Source organism: Nomascus leucogenys, chromosome 14 (assembly GCF_006542625.1).
Source record: "Nomascus leucogenys isolate Asia chromosome 14, Asia_NLE_v1, whole genome shotgun sequence".
Taxonomy (NCBI): Eukaryota; Metazoa; Chordata; class Mammalia; order Primates; family Hylobatidae; genus Nomascus; species Nomascus leucogenys.
Window position 1 is genome coordinate 58,870,976 of NC_044394.1, and position 12,531 is coordinate 58,883,506.

The following is a 12,531-nucleotide window of genomic DNA, read 5'->3' on the forward strand; positions in this document are numbered from 1 at the left end:
TTTGGCTGGGTGGTGACTACCGTGAACAAGGGACACTGGGGGAGGGACAAGGGTGTTGATAGTGGATGCTCCTCCCTGCCTTCCCTGTGAGAGTTGTTGGAGGCCGAGGCCCATAGTGAGGATTCAGGGTGGGAGGAGCACTCACTACTGTTGGCCCCAGTCACTATGGCTGTTTTCCCAGTCAGATCTGTGGAGCAGCACTGGAGGTCCCAGGGATGAGACTTCTGTCAGAGCTGCACGTGTAGTTGAAGAGGACCGGAATAAGGAAGACAGAGCCAGCGCCCCAGACCAGGATGCTGAGTGCAGCCCACAGCAACATAGCAGAAACTTCCTGGGCCTGCTGGGGAAATGCTGTAGGAGGAAGTGGGTGCAGGATAAATCTAGGCAGAGTGGAGACTAGCAATGAGGCAGGTGTGGAGCCTAAGATAAAATTTAAGGAGGCACTGACTCTTGAGTTTGTTCAATACACTGTTTGAATTTGAGAGTTCCTCCTTAACTTCAAAAGTGAAATTTGGATTTGCAGTCTAAGGTGAAGTGACCAAGCTCCAGGGACCAGGGAAGCAAGAAATCAAGTTCTTCATATCTTGAATCACTCTGTGCTTATGCAGGGCCTTCTCCTTCCTCCCCTACTGAAAGGAGACTCGAAGTTCTCTCTACAGAGCCAGACTCGCTGGCAGCCCTTATGTCTACTCCTTTGGGGGACGGGGATTTCTCTAGAATGCCTCTGCGATGGGCATCATAGAATGCCTCTGTGATGGCCCTAATGCAGGGTCTCCTAAGAGTGGAGACAGGGTTATTTCCTGAACCATGGTTCTATCTTCTTCTAGGCCTGTAGAATAACTGCTGCCCTTGGGGTTCAGTGCGAGGGTGGACACCCTTGGAAGAAACTGACAAGAGACATCAGACTAGTTCCTAAGGCAACTCAGGTGTTTATTTCTGGCAAGCAGAGGGAGAGGCCAGTTACCACTGCCAGAGGCTCAGGGATCAGACGGAGGCAGCAGGCTTAGAGGACCACACTTTGGGGACTGAGTTTTTCATTAGCTGTGCTACAGTCACCTGGGGCTTTGGGGCACCTGTCTGGATGGGGTGTTGCTCAACGGGAGGAAAGGTGCTACCTTCTTTGTCCTCCTGTTCAGGCACACCAGAGCTGAGCAACACCTGGGTGCTCCGGTTCCACATGCTCACACCAGGGGCCAGCTTCAGGGCTTCTGGCAGCAACACCGGCTTCCACATCACCTGGGAAGTGGCTTCAAGGATCGGGGGTGTGGTTCGAGGCCATCTGCCAGGATCCTGGCCCTCCCTGTCTGCCAGCTCCAGACCCTGTGGAGGCACGCGGGTCCGGCCAGCCCACAGCTCGCCCAGCAGCTCGGCCTCCCCCTCCCAACCGCTGGGCCACCTGGCACTGGGCCACAGCTTGGGGCTGGGGCTGCGGGCCACATCAGGGAGCACCGGGTGTGTGGTGAGGAAGCGAATCCTGGAGTTGGGGAATGGCAGCTTTGACCCAAGGGATGGCGACGATAGGCCTAAATTTAAAGTGGGGAACTGGAGTGCGGGGCCCGAGTCCAAGGCACAGAAAGGAATGCCCGGCCGGAGAGGGAAGAACGCTGCCGGGGAGACACGGGTGCCGGGGCCGAGGGCTTGGGGTTCGGCCGGGCCTTGGGCTTCTCGCCCCGCTGGCGGCCGCGGTAGGCTTCCAAGGGGCGTGTTTGAGAGTCTGGGACCAGGACCTCAGCCAGAGGGCGCACCCAGTGGCACGGGAGCCGCGCAGGGTCCAGGCGTTTCACGGCCGCCTTGCGGCGCATCCTGTGGTTCTGGGCGCTCAGCCGCACATCCGAGGGCCTGGCCCGCTGCTGCTGGAAGGACGCAGAGGGGCAGGTGGCGCCGCCCACAGAGGGGCAGGACATCAACACGCCCGAGGCGATGCAGGGCACCCCCTCTGACCTGAGTTCCAGCCGATCCCCAGCCACGTCCAGCTGGGGCATGCAACAGTAGAGGTCCTCCAACGACAAATGGAAGCCGAAGGGGTGTCCCCTCTCGGTTGAGGCCTGGGGGCTGGCTTCCAGGTACGGATCCAGAGAAGGGTCGGCATCGTCGGCAGGCGCCTCCTTCACCGACAGTTGGAAGGTCGCGCTCAAGGACCCGGCCGAGGAGAGGCCGCTACACTGGCCGTCCGCTTCCTCTACAAGACCTCCGGGCCCTGCCTCCTGAAACAACTCTGACGTGGGAAGAGGGGCCGAGGTGACTCTCAGCTCCGTAGAAGGCTCCCAAGATTCCATCTGCTCCTGGGAGCCTCGACCCACCCACGACCTTCCTAAAGGGATCCGGTCCACGCTCCCAGGGTCCTGGGGAAATGCACTCGGGCAGTGAGATGTCGGAAAGGGGAGAGCAGGAGTAACGGCAGAGGAGTCCGGAGAGGCTCCCGAGGAGTGTACTTCACCTTGGAAGTTCTCCAGGCCCTCCGAGGTGGGCGCGTGCAGCACGGGCACTGAACCCTGAGCCCAGGAGTCCGTCGTGCATGGCGAAGGCTCCTCGTCCTCATCCCATGTGGGGTCCTCAGCTACTGCAGATTCTCCCTCGTCCCGGGCCAGGAAGCGCCACTCCGTGATCTGCAGCATGGCCTCCCGGGCCTCGCTGATGGTGAATGGAATGCACTGCGGAGGCGAGAGAGGATCTCAGGTCGGCAGGGAGGGGCGGGAGAGGGAGGAGATGAGTCTGAAGGACCCGGATCCCGGCCCACCTGCTGAGTCAGGTAGACTTTGAAAGCAGAGTCCATAACTCGAGCCAGCAAGTCGGCCAAGATGTCCCCTACCACGTCCTCGCCCTCCTCGAGGGCCGTAAGCGCCATCCACTCGGCCTCATTGAGCCGCCCAGGCACAATATCCACCTGCGGCACTGGCACAGTGGGCGGCCGCACTTTTTCCGCCTTGGACCGGGTCACCCCGCGGTCTCGGACCGCGGACCGGGTCATCCCGCGGTCTCGGACCTGCCTCTCCTGCCTCTGTGAGAACAAAACAGGGCAGTCAGAGCAAGAAACCAAGAAGTGGAACGGAAGAGTAGCTATAGGCTAGGAGGAAGCTTTCTCAAGTTGTCTAGTGGGAAAGAAAAGGGCGAATTGACGAAGAGCCTACTATGTGACGGATACTTAGTAGATGTTTGACCTAATAATTTTCATTAACAGCCCACTAACCACAATTGACAGATAAAGAAACTGAAGTGGGGAGGCTGAGGAAGGAGAATCACTTGAACTCAGGAGATGGAGGTTGCACTGAGCAGAGACTGTGCCACTGCACTCCAGCCTGGCGACAGAGCGAGACTGTGTCTCAAAAAAAAAAAAGAAAAAAGAAACTGAAGTCTGACAGAAGTTAACCATCCTTGCTTAGGAGCACACAGTGAGCAAGCCCAGGCAATGTGAAGGTTTAACTTCATGGCCCTTATGAGCAAAGTATTCAAAATTCTTGAGAGTTCAAATTACTTGAGAAAGACAATTCAGTAAACAGTCCTGGAATTATTGGTGCTATTTAAAGTCTTCTCTACATTTTGTTTTCCAGAAAAGGATTTTTTTTTTTTAATTCAAGTAACTGCAAATAGGAAACCAGAGGGGGAGCCCCAGGCTGGGACAAATCATGGCTACCCCTCCCTGACAGACGAGGGGGAGCGGGCGGCCCCTACATGCTTTATGGTGGATTTGGGCCCCCTTCTCTCTGCTGCAGCATCCTAGGGGCAGGGCCCCGACTGGAGTAGTCCGTCACCCAGCCTGCCATGCCTCAGCCCCTCTTCCCCACGAAGAGTAACTTGGGGGAGGGGATCGTGGGCAGAGCAGGAGGCAACGTGGATGAACATTTGGTGCTGGTAGCAGCAGCAATGACGGATGTCAAAGAATGGAACATTGAACCAAAAACAAAACAACTGTCCAGAGGTAGTTTGTGAACAAAGGAAAAACGGAACCAGAACCTTGGGGGGTGGCAGAAGCAGGAGGGCTGGGAGTGGGAAGGGTGAGCTCCTTGTTATTGGTGCCCCATCTGAGGAGGGGGAAATGGCCAAGTGGTAGAAGCAAAGTAGGGTTGGGGGAGCAGCCCCAGCCCACCTCAGGTAGCTGCCACAGGGCTCATGGGCCTCACCTGGACAATAGGTGACTGCATCTCCATCACTGCAATATGTACTCAGACCCCAGGCAGAGGGTAAGGGGGCTGGGGCCACTGCAAAGAGGGAGTAGGGGACTCACACCCCTCCCGCTTTCCTGTAGCCAATGGGAGCTGTCCAACCTAGTGCAGGGACTAGGGAAGGTGGGGAAGGATGAAAGATGTGAGCCTCATGTGGTGACAAAGACAGTTTGGCTGGTGGAATCCTGGGGGCCAGCACCCCCTCCATTGGCCACACCTGCTGCTGCTAGGACAGTGGAGTGGGGTGTGCCAGAATGGGGGCTCGGGCCCCTTTTAAGGCCAGGGGAACCCTCCCAGGCCCCTCTATGGGAAGCCAGAGGCAACAGTGGAGGAGCAGAGAGGTGGCCCCCAAACCAAAAGCCCAGAGAGCCATGTCCCCACCACCAAGGGATCAGGGACGCAGTGGGGATGCAGCAGGTGCAGGGTGTGGCTAAGCGGGACATTAGCCTTGTCCAGGAGGGCACATGTGTATGAGTGGGCGGACGGGGGGTGGGGGTGGGAAGAGGCCAAAGGAAAAGTCCTCCCCACTCAGCCCATAGGGACCTGCAGCGGCTGGTGTGTTGTGTAGTGTGGTGGTGAAGGCTCAAGTGGAAGATGAGGGTGGTAGCCGGAGGCAGTGGTGATGGTGGGTGTGGGGAAGGGGTGGGGGGCGGTGGGGGGGTGTTGGGAGCGGATCAAAGCTGTCCAGTCCCAGAAGGAAGCTGCTGCTCCAGTGAGGACTCCTGCGAGATGCCCTTCTCTTCCTCCTTCTCCAGTTTTTTGGGTCTTCCCCTTGGTTTCCTTCCCGGAGCTGTGGTGGTTTTCCGGGTCTTGGCAGCACCCTTGTTTTTGCTTCCCTTTGGTGGGCCCCGAGGTCTCTTAGGTGTTGGCACTTCGCTGAGCTCCTTCTGACTCCCTACCAGCGCTGTCCTGGGACTCACCAGAGGCTGCTTGCGCGGCCTGCCACGGCCCCGCTTCTCAGTGCCGTCCTTTTTCTGCTTGGAGGCCAAGGGCTGGCTGGACTTTGAGCTCGACTCGCTCATCTTCCCTTCTCTAAGGATTAGGTGGAAAAGTGATGGCTGGGATGGGCGAACTCGGCCGCTGGCCTCCGGTGCATGCTCCGGTTTGCCGGGAGCGGCGGTGCTAGGCGCTGAGGACAGGCCAGTCTCCACCGCAGCCGCCCCTGGTCGCAAATGCGGATGCCTTCCTGGAGCCGTGCCAGAGCCAGAAATAGCCCAGGCTCGGAGTCCCACTTAGAAGAGCGCAGCCCCGGCTCAGGAGAGCTTAAAAAGTTCTCTACATTTTTTTTTTTTTTAACCAACTATTCTTATCTCCATTTTATGGTAATTTACCCAGTATCATACAAGTAGGAGTTAGTGAAGTCAGAATGCAATCACATGCAAGTCTGTCTGACTCCAGAGCCTCTCAAAGACATTTGCAACAAATATGAAAAAAGATAAATATCCCGGAGTAAATTAAAAGATCATATAAAAAAAAAAATGGCCGGGCGCAGTGGTTCACGCCTGTAATCCCAGCACTTTGGGGGGCCGAGGTGGGTGGATCATTTGAGGTCAGGAGTTCAAGACCAGCCTAGCCAACATGGTGAAACCCCGTCTCTACCAATAATACAAAAATTAGCCAGGCATGGTGGTGGGCGCCTGTAATCCCAGCTACTAGGGAGGCTGAGGCGCAAGAATCACTTGAACCTGGGAGGCAGAGTTTGCAGTGAGCTGAGATCATGCTACCAAACTCCAGCCTGGGTGACAGAGCGAGACTCTGTCTCAAAAAAAAAAATAAATAAATACTAATAAAATAAAAAATAGAAGAAGAAAAATGGCCAGGCACAGTGGCGCACACCCACAGTACCAGCTGCTCGGGAGGCTGAGGCGGGGGATTGCTTGCGCCCAGGAGTTCAACTCCAGCTTGGGCTATATTACAATAAAAACTTAAACTATAAGAAGAAAAACCATTTAAGATCCCAAAGATAAGCAAAGGACATGACATTTCACAAAAGAGGGACTATAGATGACTAATAAATATAGTATTGAGATTCTGATTTCTAGTTCATCAAATTAGAATTATTTTAAAAACAAGAATACTCAGCATTGGCAAAGGTTTAGTGTGATACCATGCTGCAACAGTATGCATGAAGACATTAAAAAATGTTTTCACTTCTTCAACCCTGCAATTTCAGTTCTATAAATACAACCAAAAGGCATTTTCTGAAATGCAGATAAAAATATATTCTCCAACAAATTCTGTGGCATTTTTATAATAGCAGAATATTGAAAACATGTCTTTAAAAAGAATAATTGACTATGCTATATATACTGAAATATTATGCAATGATTAAAGGTAATCTTTGTTTGTTTGTTTTTGTTTTTGAGACGGAGTCTCGCTCTGTCACCCAGGCTGGAGTGCAGTGGCAAAATCTCGGCTCACTGCAACCTCCGCCTCCCAGGTTCAAGCAATTCTCCTGCCTCAGCCTCCGGAGTAGCTGGGATTACAGGCGCCTGCCACCAGGCCTGGCTAATTGTTTTTCTATTTTTAGTAGAGATGGGGTTTCACCATGTTGGCCAAGCTGGTCTTGAACTGGCCTCAAGTGATTTGCTCACCTCGCAGGCGTGAGCCACTGACCCAGCCATTAAAGGTAATCTTTAGAAAGAATTTGCAATGGCATAAAGCAAATGTTTATGATGTAATGTTAATTGAAAGAAGCAGGATACAAAATTACATATCAATTATGATCTCATATATGTAAACCACTATGTGTTCAACAAAAGGAAAACATCAAAATGATAACAGAGGATACGTTTCCTTCCTATGCTCTTTTCTATTTTGTAAGTTCTCTACAATGAGTTTGTTTCCTTTTGTAATCACTTAAAAAAAAAAAAAAGACTAGTCCTCAAAACTCACTTTAGGGACATAAAAAGTTTACAATCTCTTGGGAGCTCCCTCAATTCCCCACAACAGTCTCCCTGAACCTGGTTCCTTCCAAAATGTACTTCCAAATGTGATCTTCCCAAACCTTTGCCTATTGCCCCGCTAAAACCTTGTCTCATATCTGTTTCCTAAAATTCCTTATCCCCCCAAATCTGATGTTTCCTAAGTCTTACAGAACTCAAAATCCCTTAGGTCTCATTACCCCTATCCACCAGAGAGAACAGCCCTGTAGCAAGCACCAGGAGTGGCCCACAGCCCAGGCCAAGCTTGACTAGAGCAGGGCTGACTGGACTGGGTAAAGAGAGTTGGTTCCTTAGACCTCCCCTTCCAGCCTTGCATCTGACACCCGTGATGGTGACCAGAAGGGACAGAGATATTTTTGCACAAAGGCTCTTCAAATCCGTTTTTTTTTTTTTTTTTTTTTTTGAGACAGTCTCTCTCTGTCACCCAGGCTAGAGCGCAGTGGCGCAATCTCGGCTCACTGCAACCTCCGCCTCCCGAGTTCAAGCGATTCTCCTGCCTCAGCCTCCTGAGTAGCTGGGATTACAGGCACCACCACACCCAGCTAATTTTTTGTATTTTAGTCGAGACGGGGTCTCGCCATGTTGGCCTGGCTGGTCTTGAATTCTTGAGCTCAGGCAATCCGCCCGCCTCAGCCTCTCAGTGCTGGGATTACCGGCGTGAGCCACTGCGACCGGCCCCGTTTTCTTTATTTTAAAATTGATTGGCTCTTAAACAATTTGACTTTCAAGTGCAGCCTCTGAATTATTTAATATGTTTCTTCCTCTTGAAATTCTCGAAATAGATTTTTTCTGTTATCTTCTCTCTCTAAATGCCTATCCATTTAAATACGCACCACCATGTAAGAGACTTATTACATTCATTAGCTGTTTCAAAATCCACTTCCTGTTCTCAGGCTCTACACCACCCCCTGACCCTTTCCCTCATGGCTTGAGTGTAACAAAGCGTTTCAGTGGACACCGTGCAGGTGTACGTTTTCTGCCCGAGTACCGACGTGGCTTCCTTGGTCATCTAAACTCCCGCGCGGTGGGCGGGAGCGAGTAGGGGCACTGGGCGGCCCAGAGCCAGCCCACTGTTCCCGACACAGACCTTAACGGCCGACCCTGGCTCTGGCGCATCCCCAGCTGAACTGAAGCTCACCGAGCCTTCGTGCGCCATCGCCAAAGCGGTCGCAGCAACGCTGGTGTTTCTGCCGCATCCGGGTCGCGAAGCCGCCTAACGGTCGCCTCTGCAACCACCGGCTCGGGGTCGCTCGCCCCGCCCACAGTTGCCCCGGCAACCGCGCCGCCCGGGGCACGTTCCGGCCGCTCACCCCGCCCAAGGGCCGTGCGTACGTGCGTCGTCTCTATGGTGGCGGCGGATTTGGAGGGACCCTACCAACCAGGAGTCAGGCGAGCCGATCTGGGGCTGCAGGTGTTACCTCTGACCTAGGCCGGGGGCTTCAGGGATCCGAGCCGAGGGAGAAAGCCTTGGGGGCTTCATCACACTTATTTGGCTCGCGGGCTTGGGGGCCATCGGGTGGTCCTGTGTCATCCCCATTCCTCCTCTGCGATTCCCCGTCGCCCCAAAACAGCCCTGGGACTCCCCTGTCTTGCTCCTCGACACCCTCCCCACGCCATGTGACCCTCCCCCATCACCGTCCTCTGGGCACCCCATCCTGTGACCCAGTCTCAGGCATCTTCCGAAATGCTCGATGATAGTCGCCCTCGGACATCTCCGCTGCGTCTGTTTGTAGCACGCCTGGTGATTCGGATGCACCTCCCCACAGGATGTTCCGCTGGGAGCCCTCCCTTCCCCTTCGAGGCTCGGCCGCCGCCCTGTGCAACAACCTCAGTGTGCTGCAGCTGCCGGCTCGCAACCTCACGTATTTTGGTGTGGTTCATGGACCAAGCGCCCAGCTTCTCAGCGTTGCTCCTGAGGGTGTGCCCTTGGCCCAGCGCCAGCTCCACGCTAAGGAGGGTGCTGGAGTGAGCCCCCCACTTATCACTCAGGTGAGGCATGGAGTTGGGAGTGATGTTGCTGAACCCAGTCCTACCCCCGCCTTTTCTCTCCAAACCTTCAGGAGCAGGCATGTCCTAACCTCAGAATCTCCCCTCTTCTGCCGGGTGCGGTGGCTCACGCCTGTAATCCCAACACTTTTGGAGGCTGAGACGGGCACTTGAGGCCAGGAGTTCGAGACCAGCCTGGCCAACATGGTGAAACCACTTCTCTACTAAGAATACAAAAAAATTAACCGGGTGTGGTGGCGTGCACCTGTAATCCCAGCTACTTGGGTGGCTGAGGCAGGAGAATCGCTTGAACCCAGGAGGCTGAGGTTGCAGTGAGCCGAGATGGTGCCACTGCACTCCAGCCTGGCCCACAGAGCAAGACTCCATCCCCCCCCCCCCAAAAAAAGAATCTCATCTTACCTGCTTTGATTTTCTCCCTACACTGATGCGCCTCCCTCCAGGTCCACTGGTGTGTCCTCCCCTTCCGAGTGCTGCTGGTACTCACCTCACATCGAGGAATACAGGTAAGAAGAGGACTCTCCTGCTTGCCCCACCAGAGCCTTCTCAGCTCCCCTGCCAGGCTTCCAGACTTTCCCACTTGCCTCTAAACACTTCCAGACTTTTCACATGCTTGGCCCACTCACTCTTTTTCTATTTCTTATCTTCAATCTTTCCATCTTTTCCAGTTTCCAAGTGCCACCTCCAGTATCTGCCCCTTTACTAGCTGTATGTTCTTACACCATTAACTTCTCACTCTCACTGTTGTCCTCTGAAAAAAATAGGATAAAAATAGCACCTACATCCCAGATTTGTTTTGAGGATTAAATGGGCTAAGGCTAACATGGATATGTGAAGTACTCAGCAGAGGTCACGTTGGGTTATGCCCCCTGGTTCTTGCCCCGGTCTTCCAGATGTACGAGTCCAATGGCTACACCATGGTCTACTGGCATGCACTGGACTCTGGAGATGCCTCCCCAGGTACCTGCAGGATCAAGTGGGGTGGGGGCAGGGAGTGTTTGCTAGGGTTGCAGGAGGGGATATTTCTGATCATTCTCCCCTTTCATATTCAGTACAGGCTGTGTTTGCCCGGGGAATTGCTGCCAGTGGCCACTTCATCTGTGTGGGTGAGGGAGCCAAGGGCAGGGCATGGAGGGGTGCTGGGGCATGTGGGCTGTGGCCAGAATAATGAGGGCCTGAGGAAATTGTGGAAAGTTAGAGGGAAGGGTGGAAGTGGAGTGGAATCAGAGACTCTAGTAAACCATGGAAGGGTTCAGAGGGTCAGGGTGGGATAGGATGAGGCTAGTGAATGAAGGGGCATGGCTGTTAGAGCAGTGAGAGGGGGTTTTGTTACTAAGGTTTCTGGGATGGAGTAAATGTTGAGTATGGTGGCTGGAGACCCAGGAGGGTCAGGAAGTCATCACTGGAGTACTAGTTCTGGATACAGGAACGTGGTCAGGCCGGGTGCTGGTGTTTGACATCCCAGCCAAGGGTCCCAACATTGTACTGAGCGAGGAGCTGGCTGGGCACCAGATGCCAATCACAGACATTGCCACCGAGCCTGCCCAGGGACAGGTGAGTGGACCTCCCCTACCCACCTGGGAGCCTTCCCCACCCTGGGAGGCAGGGGACCTGGCTTTGAGTCTTGGCTCTGCCAAGACTGACATCCACCAAACAGGTGGATGGCTTTGGGCAAATCTGCATTTTCCTAGTCTTCAGCAACCAGGTTCAGTGACAAAGCCAGAGATATTTTACATTTATGTAGTATTTTATAGTTAACTAAGATTTTATAATACTGATGTGAAATGAGGAGTTGGAACAAATGGTTTCTAAGATACTTTCCAGCTCTGAAATGTGCAGCTTCCTTCTCTAGGGCAAGTCCCACCTATTCAGGCCCAGCTCCAGTGCCATCCATCCTCTCCAGGAAGCCTTCCCCATATTCTAGCTCCCACTGATGTCTCTTAGCTGAAATCTGAATTGGCACTGCCCTCAAAAGACAACTCTTGTCTCCCCAAGTAATTTGCAAACCTCTTGAGAACAGGGTATATATTTTCTTATTCATATTCTCCATTGTACCTGGCATAGGGCTAGGCCCATAGGCTGCGTTGCCTGCCTGGTATTGGGGGTGCAGGGGCCCAGGGTCTAGTCATGACTGTGACTGGTTCACTACAAGACCTCCAGAAGGTCATGACAGTGGCCTCAGTTTTATCATCCATCCAGTGAGGCAATTGTGCACCCCCTCCTAACGTTATTGGGGGATGGGACTCCATGAAGAAATTCAAGGAAAGCAGTTCATGCTTCCCAAGGGAACCCTGGTGGTAGGGGTGGTTTCTGATGGGTCTAGCTAGTAAGGGCTCCACATCTTGCCCTTTACCTGGAGAGGCAAAGATGCACACACTGCCTCCCTTCCCCTCCTGCCCTGTATATACAGGACCATAGCAGGGGAGAAAGGGAAGGGCTGATCTTGCCTTTCCCTTCAGGATTGTGTGGCTGACATGGTGACGGCAGATGATTCAGGCTTGCTGTGTGTCTGGCGGTCAGGGCCAGAATTCACATTATTGACCCGCATTCCAGGATTTGGGTAGGTGAGGCAGAAGGGGTAGAGGGCTTCCTGAGGTAGCTTCAGGCTGGGGAGTAGGATTTGATCTGTGCAAAACAAAGTTGGGTGTCACCCTTGCAGAGTCCCGTGCCCCTCTGTGCAGCTGTGGCAGGGGATCATAGCGGCAGGCTATGGGAATGGACAAGTGCATCTGTATGAGGCCACTACAGGAAATCTACATGTCCAGATCAATGCCCATGCCCGGGCCATCTGCGCCCTGGACCTGGCTTCTGAGGTGGGCAAGGTCAGTCTCCTCCTCTGTCCCTACATACCCTTTTTCCTGGCAGTGGAATGTTGAGAGAACACCACAGGCTTGTCTTTGCAACTCAGTGTAGCCACCTCCCCTGGGGCACCTGGACTGGGGATTCCAGCTTATATCTATCCCGTCAGGGCATTCTGACTCCCCCTCTTCCTCTTCCGCAGCTACTCTCTGCAGGTGAGGACACCTTTGTGCATATCTGGAAGCTGAGCAGAAGCCCAGAGAGTGGCTACATTGAGGTATGTGTCATGGGGTGGGTGGAATGGGGAGACCCAAGCATGGGGCAGCAGGCCCTGACCAGCCCTCTGTTCCCCCAGGTGGAACACTGTCATGGTGAGTGTGTCTCCGACACCCAGCTGTGTGGTGCTCGATTTTGTGATTCCTCAGGCAGCTCCTTTGCTGTGACTGGCTATGACCTTGCGGAGATCCGGAGATTCAGCAGTGTGTGAGAAGAGCAGCCTTCCTTTGTCCCTGTGGTATTCATAAAGTACCCACTCCACCCAGCCTTTGTCTGATTACTCAGTATCACAGTCATATTTCACAGCTGGTGAACTATGCTCCAGGGATGACGTGAGGCAGGTCTAG

At 53.8% G+C, this 12,531-nt stretch overlaps 3 protein-coding genes across 6 annotated transcripts; 1 reads left to right on the forward strand and 2 right to left on the reverse strand.

Moving 5' to 3' along the window:
- Window positions 1-905: 905 nt before the first annotated feature.
- Window positions 906-8,348, reverse strand: C14H2orf81 (chromosome 14 C2orf81 homolog). Its single transcript, XM_030827115.1, is given in 4 exon segments — window positions 906-1,649; window positions 1,652-2,651; window positions 2,738-2,998; window positions 8,244-8,348. Coding segments are annotated over 4 exon segments (1,944 nt in total). The 5' UTR covers window positions 8,262-8,348; the 3' UTR covers window positions 906-984.
- On the reverse strand, window positions 2,984-5,600 carry LOC105738951 (high mobility group protein HMG-I/HMG-Y-like). Its single transcript, XM_012502703.2, has 2 exons — window positions 5,081-5,600; window positions 2,984-5,047 (listed from the first exon to the last, which is right to left on the reverse strand). Exons 1-2 carry the CDS (start codon window positions 5,180-5,182, stop codon window positions 4,835-4,837), a joined length of 315 nt encoding a protein of 104 aa, XP_012358157.1. The 5' UTR covers window positions 5,183-5,600; the 3' UTR covers window positions 2,984-4,834.
- Window positions 8,349-8,351: 3 nt separating the features above from the next.
- On the forward strand, window positions 8,352-12,449 carry WDR54 (WD repeat domain 54). Of its 4 annotated transcripts, none has more exons than XM_030827127.1 (10): window positions 8,352-8,494; window positions 8,872-9,094; window positions 9,553-9,615; window positions 10,003-10,069; window positions 10,162-10,215; window positions 10,524-10,663; window positions 11,569-11,669; window positions 11,769-11,931; window positions 12,111-12,185; window positions 12,264-12,449. In XM_030827127.1, exons 1-10 carry the CDS (start codon window positions 8,451-8,453, stop codon window positions 12,393-12,395), a joined length of 1,062 nt encoding a protein of 353 aa, XP_030682987.1. In that variant the 5' UTR covers window positions 8,352-8,450; the 3' UTR covers window positions 12,396-12,449. The 4 variants fall into 4 exon arrangements, with proteins under 4 accessions (XP_030682987.1, XP_030682984.1, XP_030682986.1 ...); XM_030827124.1 differs by having other exon boundaries at window positions 10,536-10,663; XM_030827126.1 differs by having other exon boundaries at window positions 8,428-8,516; window positions 10,536-10,663.
- Window positions 12,450-12,531: the final 82 nt, after the last annotated feature.

Excerpts from the sequence above, each read along its gene's own strand:
- LOC105738951 (XM_012502703.2), bottom strand. The coding sequence starts at position 5,182 with ATGAGCGAGTCGAGCTCAAAGTCCAGCCAGCCCTTGGCCTCCAAGCAG. Across the intron at positions 5,048-5,080 it reads GGCCGCGCAAGCAGCCTCTG|AAGGAGCTCAGCGAAGTGCC; the intron begins GTGAGTCCCAGG and ends GTAGGGAGTCAG.
- WDR54 (XM_030827127.1), top strand. The coding sequence starts at position 8,451 with ATGGTGGCGGCGGATTTGGAGGGACCCTACCAACCAGGAGTCAG. Across the intron at positions 9,616-10,002 it reads CCTCACATCGAGGAATACAG|ATGTACGAGTCCAATGGCTA; the intron begins GTAAGAAGAGGA and ends CCGGTCTTCCAG. Across the intron at positions 12,186-12,263 it reads CAGAGAGTGGCTACATTGAG|GTGGAACACTGTCATGGTGA; the intron begins GTATGTGTCATG and ends CTGTTCCCCCAG.